The 21,467-nt window shown below is 44.3% G+C and overlaps 1 protein-coding gene across 1 annotated transcript in view; it reads right to left on the reverse strand.

The window, feature by feature from the left end:
- syt7b (synaptotagmin VIIb) overlaps positions 1–21,467 on the reverse strand; it is a 91,367-nt gene that overhangs the window by 30,552 nt on the left and 39,348 nt on the right. Inside the window, exons 2-6 of the mRNA XM_047158254.2 lie at positions 20,775–20,878; positions 11,625–11,710; positions 10,827–10,961; positions 4,618–4,977; positions 265–384 (exon numbers count right to left, since the gene is read on the reverse strand). Of these exons, the coding sequence (XP_047014210.1) occupies positions 265–384; positions 4,618–4,977; positions 10,827–10,961; positions 11,625–11,710; positions 20,775–20,878 (805 nt within the window). The remainder of the gene's footprint in view (positions 1–264; positions 385–4,617; positions 4,978–10,826; positions 10,962–11,624; positions 11,711–20,774; positions 20,879–21,467) is intronic.

The raw sequence follows: 21,467 nt of genomic DNA on the forward strand, positions 1-21,467 counted from the left end.
AAAATGTCCGTCTAGGGTTGAAAACACACACACACAGGAACACATACACACTAAACAATGTGACAAAATGACTAAACACTTAAGCGTGTGTCTTGTCTGAGATGCAGAAGTCTGTATATTATGGATGAAGGATATATTCAATAAAGAGTTTTGGTATAAAACGATGCCGTAGTGTGTTTGGTTGGTGCACTAGTTGATGACATTTTGCGGCTCGCCTTCGAGAACGCTCGGTGAACGCAAATCGCAGACATTCCGGAGAACTACCTTTTATCGCCAGGAGGAGTTTCTTGGCTCGCGGGCTTCTCCTGTAGGTCTGGAAGGTTGGCAAAGTCGTCCTGTTCGGCCAGGCCGATCGCGAGAGATAACACCACCATCTTGCCTTCCCTGAAGTAAAACACACACACACGTACAATCATCTCTAGGCTGGACGTAGTCATTTAAAAGAAGACAAGAACAATTCTGTGATTTTTTTTTTTTTTTTTTTGTATTTTAAACAGAACAAACAGGAAATACTTTCGACAACTCTTTTGCAATTATTTTATTTGGAAGAAAATGTGCAAGGGGTGATGGATATTTCTGTATTTCATGAGGGGAAGAGTCTCAGTTGTACAGCATTTAACCATTTATTTCTATAATATTTAAAAAAGTCATAAAACTCTAATAGTACCGGTGTCGAAACTCGCACAGTTCAGAGTAAGCAATTAACCACCGACGGCTGACAGAGTGTGAGCGCGAGCCCCGGCTGCACCGCGTGAGTGCTGACCGTGTTTGATTTGCACGTTTTAATATTGCGGTCTGTAATTGCGAAACCCGTCAGCAAAAACTGAATGAAAGGAACGACTCGGTGCAGTGACTGATACCAATTAGTTCTCCTTAGTGACTCATTCAAAAATATTGAATATGTAACATGCTGACAAACACACACACACACACAGTCCCGAAGCTCCTGTTGTCCCTCAAGCAGTGTAGTGACTCACTCTTTCCTCAGACCCGCTCCTCCTCTTCCTTCTGGCATACCGTCCTGCTGCCCCCCCCCACTTTCATTAATCGATGATATAATTAATTGGTTAAGCATTTCTAAATACACCAATTCATGGTAACATGTGCAAGGGACCGTTCTATTTGAAAGGCAGCCCCCTCAGATCTTTTGACAGATCTGAAGGAAGCATCGTGCGGATCCTTCTCGGAGAAGCCGATCCCACGATTCCGCTCTCAGGATAAGCTTTCCAAGGCAATCTGCAAAACTGTCAATCAGCCAAGACGTCCCTGCAACACGCGCAACCTCGTGCCTAAATCATCGGACATTTCGTTTCTCAGAACGGACCCGTCTATGCGGATCCTGACACCAGGACAAAATAAAACATAGAATAGCGCGCGGCTCAAAACAGCAGGAATGGCTTCTACGCTAGTCACTTTCTTCCTCAGCACGCGGTTTGGAATCAGCCCTGGGTAGGAGGCGTGGGAGGCAGAACCGTAGGAGTTCGAAACGCACCAAAATGTGATGGTGTCCAGGGTCCACTTCTTTCGTTTTGTACAAGAGCTATTATGCAAATGTTAAAGGAAAAGGGGAACTCTGTGTGGATCGTAGGGTTTGTTTGGTATTTTTTTTGGAAAAGTTTTAGCAATGACAAGAACTGGACTGTTGATAAGGATAAATCCACTTCCTGGCGAATCTCTTGTGGAATGAATATTGGATAAACGTAAGACTGGACAGGCGTGCGGATGATGCACATCTCAGGTTTGTGGGTAGAATTGTAAACACCAAAAAAAAGAATCTGGACATTGCGCGTGAGATTGTTGAGCTATGGACAATTTTATATAGCGAGGATTTAGACCAAACTACAGACACTGCTGTTTGTTTTGCGGCTTCAGTCACTTCTCGGGTGTTGCGTATCCATCTACAGGTTGTGAAACTGAAGGATATACTGTAATAATCCACACCGTGTAATCCAGCCTTCCATTTTCCATAGCACTTATCCTTAGGGTCTCAGAGTCGGGGGGGGGGGTCTCTGCTAGAGGCTTGGAGCGGGGTGCCAATCCATCGCAGGGCACGTTCACTACGTCGCCGTGTCACGAACTGAGTTTCGTTCTCTCCTTTCGTCTGTCTGCTGTTCCTCTAGTCCATGGCAGTCAGATGAGAGAGGGTAATGATGCTGAAAATGCGAGCTCACCGCTGTGAGCAGCTGATCTGATAGCAGCTGCACGTACTGATACAAAAGACAGTAGTGCAAACACACACACACACACACACACACACACACACACACACAGAGTGGAGATTTATATCAGTGCTTATATGACCTTGTCACACCTGGACACAGCGTGTAACTAGTGTTACATATAGTGTACAACATTTTCAGTTGGACGTATATTAATTAATTAATTAATTAGGTTTGATGGGGGTCCAGACACGGTGTTCTAGAAATGGTCGATCCCGAGGCATGGAATTGCAGGATAGTAAATGCAAACGAGGGAAAATGCCTCAAGGGCTAGTGGATGCTGCAGATCTCCACAGCTTTCTTTTCTCAGGGAAATGCTTGCAACAGAGAAGAAAACACACTCAAAAAGGTATAAAGGAGTGCCAGGAGGTTAGTTCAAGTTGTGGAGGACAGCACAACTGTCGTCAATCGCTCCAGATCCTCATCAGGCGACAAGGAAAGGGTAAGATGGCTGTATTACTGCACCATTTATTGGAAATGAGGCGCCGCACATCACCACATGACTACAAACTGCGAGGACATCTGCGAGGACATCTGCAAGAACGGCAACGAGGACGGCCATGACACGCAAGACTCCTTGCTCCTTTCTGTGTGAAAGGGTCAGGAAATATTAGACCATCTATCCAGGACGGTAACGCGTGCGTATACTCTGCAGCCGAAAGAATCGACAGAATAAATAACATTATAAATAAATAATAATATCAGCGCATTGAAAACAAACTACTTACCCACGGATAACATGAGGTCGCATTAAAAGCCTGCTATTCTCTAATAACTGAAGATAAATTACACTTACTGCATATTCTGATTGTTTTCTTTGTTGAAAAAAACAAACACACCACATTTTAAGTGTCCTCCGTACCGAATCGTTTATCCAGAAATCATTTTCATTTGTGTCTACGAGGACAATGAGGCCACAGATGTGTCATAAATCTGGCGTTAAACGGCCGCGTGTTGGATCAGATTAGTGCTTAGACTGCAAGACCGATCGACTCGGCACCTGTGGCTGACGGAAAATTAAAAAAGTTGGGGGAAAAAAGCGCAATTCAAATATGATTCACATTCACAAATGCCTGATTTGTTGAGAATGTGCGATGCGACCGGTGAAGACACAGTGGACAGGCATGAGAGAAAGACAAGGACGAACAGGCAGAGATAAACGCAGTGTGTTCAGGACCCACAGTTCCTGCACGCGCGTGCATGTTATACAGTATAATCCAGATCAGTTAGTGCTTGATGAACGAGATGATGATCAGCTAACACCGCGTGGATACGCCGGGCGGAAGCGTGTAGCGTAGAGGACACTGATGTAATGCATGCCAGTCACAACATACTGTCCACACTGTGAAATACATACTCCTAGACTACAGAGGAACGAGGAAGCTAACAATACTGACAGGCAGAGGGAATTACAGATGGCGTGGATGTGCACACGCTGCGAGCACAAAACGAATAAAATCCTTTCATTCATTCTTTTATTTACACACTCTACAGACAAGCCTAATGAGACCGAGATGTCATTTACAGCAGGGTGGTGTAAACAGCAACATACTGCACAATAAAACACCAAAATATATTATATTATACTATATAGTATTACAGTCACATCTGCATCTACGAATGGCTGCTGCGAGTTACGGGTGTAACGAAATGCAGTGAATACAACGAACGGATTATTCAGATTGAACGGCGTATTCGATTTATTTATTTGTTTGATTTTGAACTGGCGCTCCAGTTCTGAAGCTGGCAAGACTTCCATGAGGCGAGGCGATTAAAAAAAGTTGCTCGAGTGACATCATACAGGTGCGTCTCAAAAAATCTGAATATCGTGGAAAAGTGCGTTATTTTTTTCCCCTCTACCCAAGATTTTCATACCGAAAAGTGGAACGTTTGTGCGGGTGAATCCCAAAACACACCAAACTCACAGTGAAGCACGGTGGTGGGAGCATCGTGATATGGGGCATGGTACCTCTGCAAAAGGTACTTGGGGCATTATACATCATCAAAGAAAACGTGAACAGAGCGATATATTCAAGGCATATTCGAGGAGAATTTCTCATCTCATCAGTCAAGAAACTGAATCTGGGTTCAAGATGGATGTTTCAACGAGCCACAATATCTGAAGATGTTTGCATGGCCGTGCCAATCTCCTGACTTCTGAAACTGCGAGTTCATCAGAGGGATGCTCATAACCTTGGGGAACTGAAGATGATTTAAACCTACCGAAGCTGGAAGCTGACAGGTTATAAGGTTGTCAGTCACACACTAATGTTATTTCTCGATGACAAACACAACACTAGGTCCACTTCCGTTATTATATGCGTGCACGGATCAGGTTCAAAAGCGGTTAAACAGCGTTAAAGTGGGTTATAAATAGTATTTTAGCTCATGTACTTACAGGAAGGATTTGACGTCCATGCCCCTGGTACGTATTTGCCCCATCACGTGATCCCAGCTGCCCGGGTTGGAGCGGGACCGTGCCCCTGCGCCCGCTCTGTAGCGAGATGCCCCGGGTGCGGCTGGGCTGCCCCTTGCCCCCGGCCTTGCACCCCCCCGCTGCCCCCCGCCGCCCCCGGAGCTGCTGTGTAACTGCCCCAGGCTCTGTGAGGTGGCAGGGGGGTCGTTGGGCGGCGGAGGGGGCCGGGGGGTCAGGGGCTGCTGGAGGCTCTGCTGTCGGACGAGGGGCCGAGGACGACACGCCGCGGGTGCGATGTGCTCCAGAGTGGACGCTGTGGACAGCGGGGATGTGTCCCCAAAACTGCAGGAGACATACGGGAGAACGAAGGAGACGGGGCGTGTAAAGTGAAAGGAATGGGCAATGAGTCATGGATTAGGAGAGGAACGAGGAAACTCGGGGAGAGGTGACGGGATGAACAAGAGAGGAAACGCAAAGGAGGGGATGGAATAAAGTGATTATTTTATAAGGGGAGGAGAAAAGCCACCAGGAGGACGAGGACAAAGCGTCAGAGTTTAGACACAGGAGAGAGGAAATATGTCGGTTTAGATTTAAAGAGAAGAAGAAGGTAGAGAGGGAGGATGCAGACATTTCAGGCAATGATGGATTGATGAAGAAAAAGAGACAGAGAACAAAAGTTAAGCAGCAGCATCATCAAGTCACGGACACAGTGATGAGGCTCGGTCTGACCACAGACCACTGGCCATGTCTTCGGGTCCTCATGAGTAGTTTTACAAGTGCATTCAATGTGACGAGGCTTTCTATCCGCTTAGATAGCTGGCTAGTCTTAGCAATGATGATCATGCACGAAAATGACTTCCTTCTTCCATAACATATATATATATATATAGACCCAAAGACATGTCCACATTTCTGCATACCCAAATACACATCTTCTGAGTCACTTCAGTATTTCAGTGATATGGGGTGTTGTGTGTGTGTGTGTGTGTGTGTGTGTGTGTGTGCGTGTGTGTGTGCGCGTGTGTGTGTATGGTGACCCAGAAAAGCAGTCCAACTTTTTTAAAATAAATACAGCATTAATAAATGTATATGATTTATTTATTTATTTATTTGTATGAACGGGATTGAATGTGCCCTGCCATGACTTGGCACCCGGTCCAGCGTGTACCCCGCCCTGTGCCCCGTGCTACCTGGGATCGGCTCCAGGTTCCCCACAACCCTGTACGATAAGCGGTGTAGAAAATGGATGGATTTCTTTCTTTTGAACCCAACATCATCGGTCTGTCTCTTTTCTCGTTAAAGTCGACTTGCTCTTCAGCGCCACCGTATTGACGACGATAATCCATGTGCCCTGTACCACTGCTTGGTGCCCGCGTGCACTCAGTGCGCTGCTCTGGAGATGCGAACCCTGCAGGAGATCGGCACCAGCCCCGATCAGTGTCTTTTACAAAGTAAATTAACGTCGGCGACTGCCCTCATCTTATTATTTCACACAACAGCCATATAAAAAAATAAAATAAATGAATGGCTGATTTCTCCTTTTTCATGCTGGTGAACGGATGTGGGGGGGGGGGGGGATTCAGGACAGATCACATAATCTATAAATAAATAATGAGTATCTACAGTAGTGTGTTAGTTTGATTAGGTGTGTGAGTAAGTACAATCGGTTCTGAGTGCACAAGCAAGAACTGCTCATTGTATTCGTCCACGTGGCTGTAGGGATGGCGCCGTGTTGTGTTGCTTTCATAAGGACATTTTGGTGTCCATCAGGACATTTCATTTACGGTCTACGAGAAACGTTCATTGACGGACAGCAGGCACGCGAGAATCGGCGACGTACTGGATTTCATCATTCTTTTGAAAAAGAAAGCGCACCTTTTTGACGGGACATAACCGTGTGTCTGGTCATAGGACGGTGTCTGTCTACACGTTGTCTGCATTCTGCGTCCCTGGTGTGTGAACTCTACAAGGACACTTTGAGCCACAGGAAGCACTGGACTCATTACGCAGTGCCCTAAACAACGTGCGTAGAAAATAAACCAGCATTTAAAATAAATAATAAAAATAAATGAAGAAGAAGAAGAATGCATAAGCGGATATTTCTATGCACGATTTAAAAGGGAAGTTCAGCAGCTGAAACAGCTTGATCTGTTTTTCATTCTCATATTAAATACGACACGCTGGAATGTGTTTGTCGTGCAGCTCACTGCATATTTCCTCCCGAGCATCAACGGTTTGAATTTTTATTTGATTTTTTTTGTCATAAAAGTGTGGAAAAAGTATCACGCTCTTCCCAAAAAGTAAAAAAAAAAAATGTACAAATAAAATAAAACCTGCAATGTATGTCTATATATATATATATATATATATATATATATATATATATATATATATATTATATATTATATATATATATATTCTGACAAATACCAAAAGAAATCCTTTTGAAAGCAACCTTGGTGGTTAAAAGACGCCAGATTCACACCGCGTGATTGGAGCATGTGTGTTTATAATGGAGCATTCTTTTCATCGATTTAATTCAAATTATATAAATAAATTTTAAAAAAGCAGTTCTTGGTAATGGATTCAGACGTTTTGGATTTGATCGTGTTCCTTCGCATCCTCTTCACTCCTCCAGCTCAACTTCCTCCCAACAAATCTAACACGTAGCAAACACTGCAGAATTCACCGCTGTCTCGGAAACGCAAGTCCGGATACAACCGAGTAACTCGTACAGGATCTTCTTAAAAACAGAACCGAATTACCAGCACGGGAGTGAAGAACAACACGAAAAGGAGGAGAGAGAACCGGGAGCATTGGAGGATTGAAGGAAAGAACGAAGGCTTGAATATATACACAGTAGTGATAAGAAGAAGAATTCTGACAATGTTATTAACAAATAAAGGGGGAAATAACCGAACAACGGGTTCGGCTACATTTCCGGTGTCTTTCCAGGCTTCGCAAATCCGTTAAGATTCACCGAGAAACTACACGAGCTGGCCTTTAAGACGCTCTCGATTAGAAAGATCGTCTCCTTTTGGTCGAGATCGTATTAACACCAGAACCGCATCCATCAAGTATTGCAGTTGTATTGTGATGCTGATGATATACATCCACTTTAAACTTACATGGATGGATAGCAGGACCGTCCCTGCTACAGTACTGTCTAACAGTGGATTTGTTTCTGCTTATGGAAGCATGAGTAAGATTATACGCTACTTCCTCAAACCCCTTCATCAAACATGTCCCCCGTTTCCTGTGGAAAATGCTTAAAAAGCGGCCTGTATCTTGTATCTTGCCCCTATTACTGTCACTCACTTGTTTGGCCTCAAGACGCCGGAGTGCATGTGGCTCTTGACGGTTTGCCACCTCCCGGCCTTGCTGCTTCCTGCCTCTACACTCCTGGAGCTGTCGCTGCGACTGGGGCCGGCCCCTGTCCCCCCACCCGCCTCGCACCTCTCCAACGAGCCACTGCAAATGGCCAGGAGAACGAGAACGGGACGGACGGACGAACGCACACAAAAGAAGAGACGGACAACAAAACAAGGCAAAGAAGAGATATGAATCCATCAAATTCGAGCCAATCTTCGGTGGTGGTAATCCAATTCTTGTTAATATACTTGTTTTTTCTTGTTGAACGACAGGATAAGTTTGTCAAAAAAAGTGTCGTGAGAAGAAATAAACGTGTGAATAAATAGTTCTTAATAAAGCATGTTTATGGCCTGGTCATGTCAGTCTTACAGTACGATGCCTGATGCAGGGGACACGTCACAGGCTAACAGCTACCTTAAGCTACACGAGATGGTTCTCTGTGGACTGCAGACGTGAGACAATGAACCAATCGGGTTGTTTTCAGCACGGATTTGTGGTCCGGTACAGCATTTCACGCTCTGTAACGATCCGGAATAACTCTTTAAAGATTATAACGACTCTGAAATGCTGCTCCTCATCGGATGAGGCTCAAAACGAATAAAAGAATGACAACGCCACCAAACTACCTGGAAGCTAAACTCGGAAACAAAAACAAACAAAAAGAAAGAAGGAACATGTACTGCTAAAAAGTAAAAAAAAGATAAGATAGGGACGTAGCTGAGGGTAAAACGCAATGTAAACGCCATCCATGTGTCAATTTACACCTTAAATATTGTTAACTTCCATGTTTTAGGTCAACCGTACAATCAAATCACCGCAAAACGGTTATACGCTGTCAATCAAACTGTTTGCGGTCGCACCAACGGAGGCGACGGACGTTTGGGGTTTACCCGCTACGCCCCCAGTTCAAGAAGGAAAACACAGCCAGTCGAATCACACAGAGGGACAAAACTACACGATGAAACCTGCAGGGAAAAACAAACAGCCATGAGGACATTAGTAACAGCAGCAACATGGATGCTGCCCAGTGGATTGGGGTTAGGGGTTAGAGTTATGAGGATAAGATGTCAGCCGAGACGGCTGTAGAGAAGTTGTTGTTGCAGTTATTCATTAAAGTCGACTTCCTTCTGAATCAAAATGACAGGACGGACTTTAGTGACCTGACTCACGAGCTCCTCACCGACGTGTGTTTATTTTTCGTAAGCAGATGAACACTCGATTAAGAGTTTACTAACTCAAGCACGCCTGTTTCGCGGTTATCCCCAAGTGTGTGCGTGAAAGAATGTTTATCATTTTTAAAATGATACATGATGGGCAATTTAAAAAAACAAACATTTCGTTCCCTAACCAGCCGAAATAATTAGACTAAATGACTAGATAACACGACTTCCAGTTTGCGATACGGAGAAATGTGGAAATGTAATGATATTAAACTTCCTCCCAGTTTTGTTGACATGGTTGGATTTTTCAGTCAGCAGTGCGAGCGGAGCGTTCGCCTCCAGATGTTGGGGGAACAGAGGTTCTAATTAGAAAGGCGCTCGGGAGGCGATGTGGGGTGGCGCCAGCCTTTCCCATGCCAATGTTCTCCATCTATTATAGCCTGCTTTCAATTAGCGGCTGATTTACCGGGAGAGTGTGGCGAGAGACAGGACTCTCCTTCTCGCCGTCTCCCCGATAACGACCTCAATTAAGCAATTAAACCAGCAAGCCGGGGGAACGTGACGCTAACCCAGAGCTTTGCTCTGGATAGGCATTAAGTCTGCCCAGTGACAAGTGGGATTAAGTCTGCTCGACTATAGCGTGTTTGAAATTTTAATGAATCACTGCGTACAGTATATGATGACACAAATGGCCTTGGAAAATGTTTCAAGTACACCATTACTTTTCATGTTATCATACAACGCTATGGGCACAAGACTTCCTTCCCTTAGGAGGGTGTAATGTCATGGTAGCAGCCGGTGCTGATGTCCACCACCCAGTGGGTCAGTCTCTGTTTAGACCAACCATGGTCCTGGAGATCTAACTTCCTGAAGACTTGAGCTCCAACCATAATTGTGCCTACCTGACCATCTCGTCATCGCCTTAAGAAGTTCTTGATCAACGACAACAGATGTGTGATTGTGGTTGGAGATGAAACCTGCAGGAAGGTAGATCTCTCTAGACAGTGGAGATCCTTGTCTTTTCCCACGGTTATGTTCGAATTGCCATCATCCAGACCCAATTGGACCGTACCACTGGGCTTAATGAGAAACACTCAACAGGTTCCCCATTCATCCAATCGACTGGTTGAGAAAAGAAGGTTATTTGACATTGCACAGGAAGCCTGGGGACAACTACCGGGTCACTCCAGACTCAACAAGCCACCAACACATCCAAGGCATGAAGTTCTCCCACTCTTTTTGTTGGAATGATCGTTAGTCTTTAGAGAACGCTGTGACATAAAAGGAATCACACACTTCAGGATGTGCTGTTGGGGTGGTACCGGCACTCTGCTTCACGTTGGGCTGTATGGGACCACCCCGAGCATTGATTATTTACCTACAACACCATGGCCCACCATGTATTATTCCTTTTTTCCTAGCTGAAGTAACAAAAACGTCAGTCTGGTTCTCAACACTGTACTGTCAGTACAACGTAAGCAAATTATACTCGTGTTTGAATTAAAAGCCGCTCGTGGCGGTGGACCCGGACTGTCGGACCGGAACGGCAGGGTGAAGTTAGTTACAAGCAGCCGGTTAGAGAAGAAGGACGAAGGCTTACGTACGAGTTAGCTACGGCCCTGCGCTGACGGACGGAGACGCAGACAGACAGGCACTTACTTGGGCGTTAGACGTGGGTCTCCGTATGGAGCATAAGGAGACATGTTCAAGAGGAACTCTTTAGGAGGGTAGGAGCTCCACCGCTGCTGAACATTGCTGCTGTCATTATTGTTCCAAAAGTCCCTGTCTAGATCACTGTAAACAGAGAGAGAGAGAGAGAGAGAGAGAGAGAGAGAGAGAGAGAGAGAGAGAGAAACCAACTTTTTTGAATCATGAATCAAATTTGTTATTATATTAAGTACCTTTCTGATCATTTCTACTCACCTTGATAAACCTTCCGATCATTTCGTCTTCGGTTTGAGGAAACAGACTTGTACAAACATAATTCATGCTTTCCAGTCATGCTAATTTGCTCACACAGTCGCTGTTCCTGATGGCAATGTTCAAGATTTGTTAACCACGTTGCCGGGGGGTGGGGGTTAGGGGGGTGGGGGGTATAAATAGCAGTATTCTGCTTTATTAGGTTAAAAAAAAAAATCCTCCAAAGCGCATACTATTTTGCTTGTTTGAAAGACGCAACCCTACATAGACACAAATCTTTAGTGTATCCCAGTGTCAGATTGCTGCTTGTTCTGCTGATATGGAATTATTTAATGCTCGTTTAAATATGGAAGCACAGCCCCATCATCTGTGTGAGGGCTTCGTATCGATATTCACTGTGCAGATTTCATACAAATGACTTTATTAGATCAAAAAAACAACAAAAAAAACCACAGAGCCGTGCTGCTGCATTATCGTGGTGTCCCTAACGTCAGTGATAGATTTTGAAGACACACCCACACTCAAGAAGGACCTTACTTGATGGCTTTATTTTCGCCCCGGCCTCGTACCGACACCGAGTCCGGAGAACTTGCTGTGTCCAAACTTGGCTTATTCCTCTTCCCCTACAGAGGAAGACAGACATGGAGAAAGATTTTTTTTTTAAATTAGATAATTTATTATTGAATTATTATTTCTCATATAAAAGCACATATAAAATGCCTTGCATGCGCGCACACACACGAACACACACGCACACACTTTTGTCACATTTCACAGCATTGTATTAGACACTTGTATATGCCATGATTTCATATGTGAAACCTTTAGGATTATTCTATTCCAGTGAAGAGAATTAAGGGATTCTCTCCTCCGAGAAGAAAATGTGCAGTGCACATACACTCCTTCACATTTTATGAATGCGAATCGAACGAACGGATGAGTGAACGATCTTTTTAGGCAACTTTCAGACTTCCCATTTGGCAGAACAAGGCCCTACGTGTGTGTTTGGCCTTTTCAATTTGCTATAACGATGTCACGTGGTGCGTATTCAAGGCCTCTTGTCATCCGAAGCCATCTCCGCTTAAGTGAGTGCGGGAAGGTTTTTTTTTTTTTTTTTTTGAAGCATCAACAAATCCATGTCATACACCTGTACTACTGCACTGCACTTTCATTTCCAGCAATTCCAGTGTACAAGACATAAAGGATGTGACCCGTTCAGTAAGGATCTCTTTAGGGATTCCAGCTCAGGGGCTTATGCAACACCGTGCCTCGGCCCCGATATTCACAGAGAGTGCTCCACGTTATATAGTCCACGGGGACAAATATGAAGCAATACTCTCAGTGCTAACTGGTCTACACACACAGCTCAGTGTTCAGGGTATGTGCGACAGCTGATTTCATGTGTCATTACCACTCTAACTCCACTCTAACCAAGTCCTTCCTTCAAGTGCACACAGAGCTACAAAGCATACACACGACCACTGCAACCATCTGAGCAATGACCAGTGGCAGGAGATAAATGGAAGGTTCTACAACTAGTGGTTTTCTTTTGGAACTAGGGGCTGCTTGTTCCAGTGTGTGAGTTAGTTGCTAGTGTGAGATAGTTCCCTTTCCTGAGTACCAACAGCATATAGTCCTTACCTTACCCCATGACTGGGATTTAACAGTATCCATGCAATCATGCAAACAGCTCATAAAAGGTTCCAGCTACGTCACACTCCGGCCGTTTTCATCAACCCGAGTGACCCAAGCACGTTAGTGGTTGTATTGTACTCCCTATTGTACTTCCTTTTGTTCCAGCCCAGCATGCTTTTTTTTTGTGGATAAAGTGGGGGTTGTATATCGACGTCATCACATGATATCCCAGACAGCATTTCCCCAAACAGAACTCACAATAAGTGCTGATGCTGTACTTTATTGAGGATGAGAAACACTCAAAGTAGTAATACTGTATTGAGAATATAATTGATCAATCTTCTGTAAAGGAACAATCTTTTATTGGAGGATTAGAACCACTCAAACGACTCAAATCACTGAATAGACTCAAGAAAATCAATGCTAGCGGAAGATCACCATCGCGCTTGGGTCACTCGGGTTGATGAAAACGGCCGGAGAGTGACGTAGTGGGAACCTTTTATGGGCTGTTCGCATGGGGGCGTGGACACAGTTAAGTCCCAGTCCATAGCTGAGGTAAGGACTATATGCTGTTGGTACTCGGCAAAAGAACTAGCTCACGTGAACACGTCACTAGTTCCAAAAGAATAAAAAACTAGTTGTAGAACCTTCCGTTTTGCTTCGTCTTAACCGAAAGGTGTGAAAAGGCACATGCCCAAAAGGTTTCCTGTTGCCCCAAGATGTCTTCTTTGGTAACAATCTAGTGGTTCTGCGACCAAAGATCTGTCCATGTACTAGTTTGGTGTTTGATCCAGGCAACTTGCCTTCGCATCTCCGTTAATATTATTACTTGGTAATATTCCACAATATACTGCCACGACACCATTCTGTACTCCTTGCACCTGCGGTTATGACATAACTTAAATAACAACCTGGAGGCAACTGTGTACCCGTATGCCACCCATATTCACCATAGTGTCGTACGCTTTCTGAATCAGCATGTGATCTCCTAGAGAATAAGAAGCAGCCACTGAGAATACATCAGGGTCTGGCTTTTTACGAGAATCAGTTGTACTGCGCTCCTCTGTGTTTAGCACTTCTTCGTGCCATTAACAAGTCTTGCCAACCGCCAACTACTGTTTGTTACAACACTGTTAAGGAGCTTATGGTCATCTTTCCAGGGGGCTGAGCAGCCAAGCCTACTGCCCATTTGTTGCTCACTCCAGTTGCGCAACTCTTGTTGTGCATGACATAGAGGTTGACTATGATACTTTGCCTTGGCCGTCCATTGTTATAAAGAAGTAGAATTTGATATGTTCAATGCCTTAATTTGTAGTGTAAGTGAGGAAACCAATGAAGCTATCACAAGGTACTTTGTGTTATAGTCTTCTTCATCTCAGCCTTGTCTGGTATTTGCTGTTATATGGCGGCTACTCTATTGGGATCTACTCCCTTTTCACCTAGACATTCACTACATTACCTTTCTCTCTTACACACACACACACACACACACACACACACACACACATCGCTCTCTCTGGGATATTTCCATTGATGTGTTTTCCTCTAGCTAGATAATACAATGCCTAACCATTCCCCCTCACTACCTCAAAACCAATTTCTGACGGTTTGTGTTTTTTTAAATAAAAATAAAACTGTTGTTTTCACAACAAGATTAAAAATGGTCATGTTGTTCTCTCCATGAAGGATACCTGAATGAAAACTGGCTCCGAGCAAGAAACGAGTAAAGTCAGGATTAGTGATCCCGAACGTACCATGTGAACAGTTCCGTTATCAATGCGTTATCAATGAAAGACTTAGTTATGGAAATTCTGCAAACAAAGCGACTTTATCAAAACCCCAGGGAATGCCCTAATGCGTGACTGCTTTCTAAATCAGGTTAACGTTGGTTCTGTGGTATAACATCTAAACTGGTAACATGCATTTAATCAGAATCCCACAACCTTTAATGTCAGGTGGGCGGGGCTATACTGAGGTTGCTTGCTTATTGCACCACCATTACTTTTATGAATGATTCATACATATGAATAATATATGGCCAACAGTTTCTGCAGACAGTATAGAATGTCTTCGCATGCTGTAGCATTACATTTTTCCCCGTCACTGGAACTAAAAGGCTCAAACATGTTCCAGCATCACATTACCCTTATTCACAAAGTGAGCTTGGTGTGGAGGAACTTGAGCATCCTGCACAGAGCTGTGACCTCAAGGCCTCCTTGCCTGACATCAGTGCCTGGCCTCACTAATACTCTCGTTGCTGTATGGACAAATCCCCACAGCTACGCTCCAAAATCAGAAGAGTGAAGCATATTATAACCGCAAAGATGGGAATAACTCTATTAATGCCCTGCCTTTGGAATGGGAGGTTCAACGAGCAGATACGGGTGTGAAGGTCAGGGGTCCGCATACTTTTGGTCCATATTTGCTTCATATTTCCCAAAAGCCCCAAACAAGTCTACACTTTGCATGTAGTAAACATCACAGTTTTAGCTTCTCAGACCGTAAATATTATTTAAGCGCGAGTTTGTAATCATCCATTCAAAAAGGTAAATATGATCCAATATTGTATTGTGATAAACATTAGGCTCGTATTGATATTGCATCACAGGAGGCACCCAATAGCAATCAAGAAACCCAATCTGACTAAACCCCTCATGTATTCCCAGATGAGGCCGACCCAATTATGCCTCCCTGAAGGCCATAGAAATTAGAATTATTATACATGACCACCTGGGGTCTACCTGCAAGTGTGGTACTGGAGGATTGATAATTTGCGTGTCCTGTGACAGATCATCAGCTGACGTTAAGGTTTGGTAGTGAAATGTTTCTACATAATGCTTAAAGTTCACAAAGTCAACATGAAGCCACAGGTCTGCGAAAGAGAACCAGAACAATACTGCCGCTTTAAAAGAACACAGTGTCTTCTTGCTTTCTTCCTCGACGTCTTAGAGCTGCCAAGCCAAAGTGAGCAAACGCAGGAGAAGGGCATTAGTCACGGAGAAGACAAATACCCCAAAGCATCCTCTGACTCACAGCACTAAAAGGCTACTTTAGAACTGTAGAGGTACTGTAGAGATGGGAGGACTTGTGAGAAAGGCAGCCATCTTTCTTAGAAGACTCTCAGCCCATGAGAAACAAGATTCGATTTTCTGATGTCCTGAAATGTTACGTCTGAAGGAAACCAGACAACACAAAGTTTTATCACCTGGACAATTCAGTGCCACGAAACATGGTGGTGGCAGCGTCGTTATTTGGGGAGGTTTTTCAACAGCATCTTGAGAGGTTCCGCAAAGACGAATGCTAGAAGATCCTTAAATCTACGCCTGGAGATATTGTAGCAGCATAACCCCAGTATTTAAAGCCTGTAATCACTGCTAAGGTGCTTAAACTAATACAAATAATGTAATTCCATTTTGAATAAAGCTGTAAAGTAATACAATAAGGAACATTTCCTGAAGGCAGCTTCTATTTTTATAATGAAAAGGAACTGATATGAGGAGAGATAAAACAGTGAGTCAATAAGCAGCACTGATTGTAGTAGTATTACTTGTCGATAATCGGGTTACTCGGTTATTTGACCAATTGATTATTCGTGGAAAGTAAATTACTTAGAGTCGGTAATGAACGTTAAATAAGTAACAATGACAGGATGTACTGTATATTTGAGTTGTCAGGAAAATCTCGTCCTGTTGGTGATGTTCTATTAAAAAGGTGTGACTGGCTAACCCTAGCCACCTAAATAAACAGGAGGTTCACATAATGTCAAGAACTTCATCACCATCATCATCTAGACTAAATATGCGTTTATGTAACAAAGATTAGACGTGATGAAGACTGAACATCTAGAGAGCGGGAAATTCAGGAGAACGCGCCCTGAAAGATCGCAGCTGCCAGAAACGGCGTAAAAGATGTTAAATGATTTGAAGAGGGACGAGGAACGAGTGGCGCATTCGCACTGCTCCAGCAGCGGTGTCGAAATGTGTTTCCTGCCAGGACGCAAATTACTCTGCAATGATCCGTCTGATGGAGAAACACACCACGTCTGACAACGGAGGGAAGCGACGGCGCTGCACACGTATTTATTATTCAACAACAGGTGGTGAGAGAGAGAGAAAGAGAGAAATGCATTCTTGTTTAGGAATCACGTAGTGCGACCACATACGCGTTTTTCATAAACAGCGTCTGCCATGGCGTCCTCACACAACAGCATCCGAGAATCCGAGAATAATCGGTGCGTACAGATATCAAGTGAAGGCTTTCTTTCGCAGACGTCAATGAGGAGAACATTTAAAAAAAAATTTTAAACAGAAGTGGGATATATACACACACACACACACACACACACACACATGTAAGTGGGGTCTTATGAACCACCACTAGTGTGCATCCTCCACCTGGATAATGTGACGGCAGACATAGTGCATCAGAACTCCCACCACACACCAGCTATTAGTGCAGAGGAGACAGTGATGTAGCCAGTTCAGAGATGGGGATTATTAGTGCATGATAGATAAGGGTCAGTGGGGGAATTTGGGCGGGACACTGGGGTTATTCCCCTACTCTTTACCATAAGTGTCCTGGGATTTATAATGACCACAGAGAGTCAGGACCTCAGTTTAACGTCTCATCCGAAAGACAGTGCTGTTTTTACAGTATAGTGTCCCCATCACTATACTGGGTCATTAGGCCCTACACAGACCACAGGGTGAGCGCCCCCTGCTGGCCTCACTAATACCACTTCCAGCAGCAACCTTAGTTTTCCCAGGAGGTGTTCCATCCAGGTACTGGCCAGGCTCAACCCTGGGAGATATGGCTCTGGCAACATGTCAAGGTTAACGCTTGGCAGTGCTGGGATTTGAACTTCTGGTCAATATTCCAACGTACACAGGTGCTGAAGCGCGGGATCAGTTATCTGACAGACAGATGATTGCGACATGATTGCATTTTGGCACTAAATGCAAGTCTTACCCTGTCCCAGTTCGACTCATTTATCATCATTTTTACACCATTTCCGGCAGCTGGGATTTTTTGCACGGCTTTATACATTTCATAAAGGAAGGAGGGGGAGGGAGAGGTGACGGTCGTCTTATGATACTTTATTCAGATAAAAATACAGTGTGAATTCTTATTCTGTGAGTGTCTGGTAAAGTCTGTGGAATATTCACCACCGACAGCTTTGACCATCATATCCTTGGATTAATGCAAATGAGTAAACACTCACCCTCTCAGCCTCACAGGGATTTTTGGGGGGGGTTTTTGAAAGAGAGAGAGAGAGACAGAGGCACTTGTGGTTTTCCATCAGATGCATAGTAGTTCTGATTAAACACTCAGTCGGCTTCGCCAAAAACCAGGAGGAATCGCAGAATGCGGAGACGAGAGAGCGGGGAAGAAGAAAACTCAGCGGGGGAAGAAATCACTCAGCGGGGGAGAGAGAGAGAGACAGACTGTGGAGAGAACGAGAGAGTAGGAGGAGGAGAGACGGAGAGACATGAAAATGACCGGATGAATGGGTTTACAGAATTTGCAATAATAAGAGAACAACGAGAGAGGCCAGCGAATTAACATGTCAGACACGGAGAGAGAGAGAGAGAGAGAGAGAGAGAGAGAGAGAGAGAGAGAGAGAGAGAGAGAAGGAGGCTAGAGAAGAAACGCTGAGATGAGCACAGATGCTTTCACTGTCAGAGACACTGAAAACCGTGCAGTCCCACTCAGTCACAGCCCCCGCGGGGTCTGTCCTCTTCCTGTCCATCAAGATTTAACCCTTTGAGACCAGCCGCCTAAGCAGTGAGACAGCAAGAGAGACATGCTTTTCCTCATGTGTGAAACCGCAAACAGTCCTCGGTTTATTAAAGCGGACCGTTTACTTCCTCAATAAACAAGAGGACAGAAAGCCATACAACTGTCTGGTGAAAAAGTCAAGAGTACAAGACAGAAATTCAGTTTTCGGTTCTTGCGTTCCATCTCGTGCGAAAGTTCATGCAGGTCAAGGCTGTCAGGAGGGACGCTTCACGCTTCAAAATACGCTTGTGGTTCTTTTGGTTTTGGTTAACGTTCCAAGTTACGTGTTAAACGTTAATCACGTATTCCCCATGTACGAGCCGTTACTATAGAAACAGTACCGTATGTTAAATGTAATATGTTACAATACAGAAAAGCCGCACACCTTTGGGAAAATCAGATTCGAAAATATAACAACGCTAAGGTACGAACTCGCACGCAGAACATTGCCATGTTTGATTTGGGCCGTGCAAACTAGCAAAGACAAAAGACGTGAGAACACGCACGTGTACACGCATCTTAGCGTGTCAAACCCGTTCCTCACCATCAGTCTATACACTTTTGGTATTTGGAAGGCAGATATCACCTATATAAGGGGTTGAATATCTATTGATTTTTACTAGTTCGATACTAGGCGTGGACTTGTCAACAAGTGGTCTTTTCCATAGTTAAAGTTTCACACAATGTGCATCTAAACAGTTCTGGTTTAAGGTCTTGTTCATTTTCTGCGTAGAAAGTTTTCCCATCAATCCAATATAATATAAACATGCATACAACAGTATCCAGACGTTATGGGAACTGTGCTGGAGACGGACACGTACGGTACACGTAAACAATGCTGCGCTAATCAGAACTGCAGAGCAATTCAGATACTTGCAGTACTTTTGGAAACTATCCTCCTCCTAACCTCCTACAGTACGTTAACACGACATTATCAAAAAAAAAAAAAAAAAAGGGATGAGTACTTGGCCGCAAGAGATTCCACGCCTGTGCTTAAATGGTGGAACACGACACGCGTATTTATTACCGTGCACGTTCATTGCTCTGATTTATTTCTTGCAGGTGCTAACAATGGAGTCTACAAAAGCAGTCAGGGAAATGCTATTTGTAGCATGTTAAGTGAGAGAGTGATAAACTGGCCTAAAAATAGCAACGTCTTCAATCAGGTTTAGTTTTAAAAAAAAACATGAGGGGAAAAAATGTAGTCATGTAGTCACGTAGTTCTTTGGGGTTTTTTAAAAAAAGATTTTAAGAGAGGATCCGGTAGGAGGGAATTAGTTGAGGAGCTTGATCAGATTTACCTCCTGACAGGAGATGAAGGCGGAGCTCGAATTTATTTGTTTTAAATCGAAAGCTCTCGTTGACCCAAGATCATCTGTCACTTGGAAAAAAATCAGGACGATCAGCCAGTTTGTCGCTGCTGGACAAAAGGACTGTTTATGTCCTCCTCAATTCCCGAGGTACTGCAGAGAGCGAAGCAGGAGGTGAAGTATGGCGGTGATGTCATAGGTTAAAAGTACAAGGTTGCCTTATACGCCCTTGTTGCCTGCCACTCGGCGATGCCAATCAGGCAGTGTTGAGAGGGGGAGGGAGGGAGAGAGAGAGAGAGGGAGAGAGAGAGGGAGGGAGTGGGGGAGAGGGAGGGAGAGAGAGAGAGGGAGAGAGAGAGAGAGAGGGAGAGAGAGAGAGAGAGAGAGAGAGAGAGAGAGAGAGAGAGAGAGAGAGAGAGAGAGAGAGAGAGAGAGAGGGAGAGGGGGGGGGAAGAGAGAGAGGGTAATCCTATACTATATAATAATAGGAAGCTGCTAGGTGCCTGCAGGGTGTGGATATGGACCAGAGCCCAATTACTGAATGTAATTAAAGCCTGTGTTCATTTAAGCCACCTACAGTCCACCCGTCTGCTTCTCTCCTCCCCCTTTCTCTTCTTCTCCTCTTTTCTCATTTCCTCTCCTTGTTAATCATCCATCTAGAGTGTGATTTCCCCCAGCCCTCCCCATTCAGTTCATTACTGTTAATGAAATTAATAAAAAAAAGTGCCTATTCCCAAAAAATTACAAAAAAAATAAAATAAAATAAACAGATAAACAAACAAATCCACCCTGCTGTTTCCACTTCCACGCTGTAAACCATTTCCAGGTTCCATGTTCGTTTACCTGTCGTTGAACGGGCCTATGGAGCTAGCCTGTATGATACAGCTAGTCAAGTCAAGACAGTGTTAAAATAAGCCGTCACCCATTTAGGGTTTACCTTGAAACAGGAAGTGACATCACTCACCAGTCTGCGTTGGCACCATCCACAGACGCCGCAGAGCGCCACGAGCCAAACAACACACACAGTTAGACCGACTGACACGAGGAACACGCCCAGCGACAGGGAACCTGAGAGAGAGAGAGAGACAGAGAGAGAGACAGAGAGAGAGACAGAGAGAGAGACAGAGAGAGAGACAGAGAGAGAGACAGAGAGAGAGACAGAGAGAGAGACAGAGAGAGATGGTTCTCAATTCAAATCAATGCACACATCACGTCTTTGTATCATTTAAGTTTTGTAGCTCAGGTAAATATTAATCATCTTTAACCCTTCACACCGTATTCATACAGAAGCAGCGACTGCGAAAGAAAAGTGAATCCCAAGGATAAACCCCAGATCTTCTGAAAAGGTGTAATAGATATCATCAGTACATGGTTTGGTCACATGCTCGCTTTCCCCTCGTTCCCCTCTCCTCCCTCTTCTAAACTAGACGCGGTTTCATTTCCAAAATCTTTCAGATTTCTGATGCAGCGCCGATAAACACGGTGCACATCCGTAGATGATCGTGAGAGAAGAAAAGAGGGAATGATACATAACGTGGGAGAAACAGGAGACGGGCATGAAAGGAGAAAGTCGCTATATCTTGAGACAAGGAAAAGAACGGGGAGAGGGTGGAAGGAGGAGGTGGAGAAATGGGAATACATTATTTCAGAAAAACAC

Source organism: Ictalurus punctatus, chromosome 10, assembly GCF_001660625.3.
Source record: "Ictalurus punctatus breed USDA103 chromosome 10, Coco_2.0, whole genome shotgun sequence".
NCBI classification, from domain to species: Eukaryota; Metazoa; Chordata; class Actinopteri; order Siluriformes; family Ictaluridae; genus Ictalurus; species Ictalurus punctatus.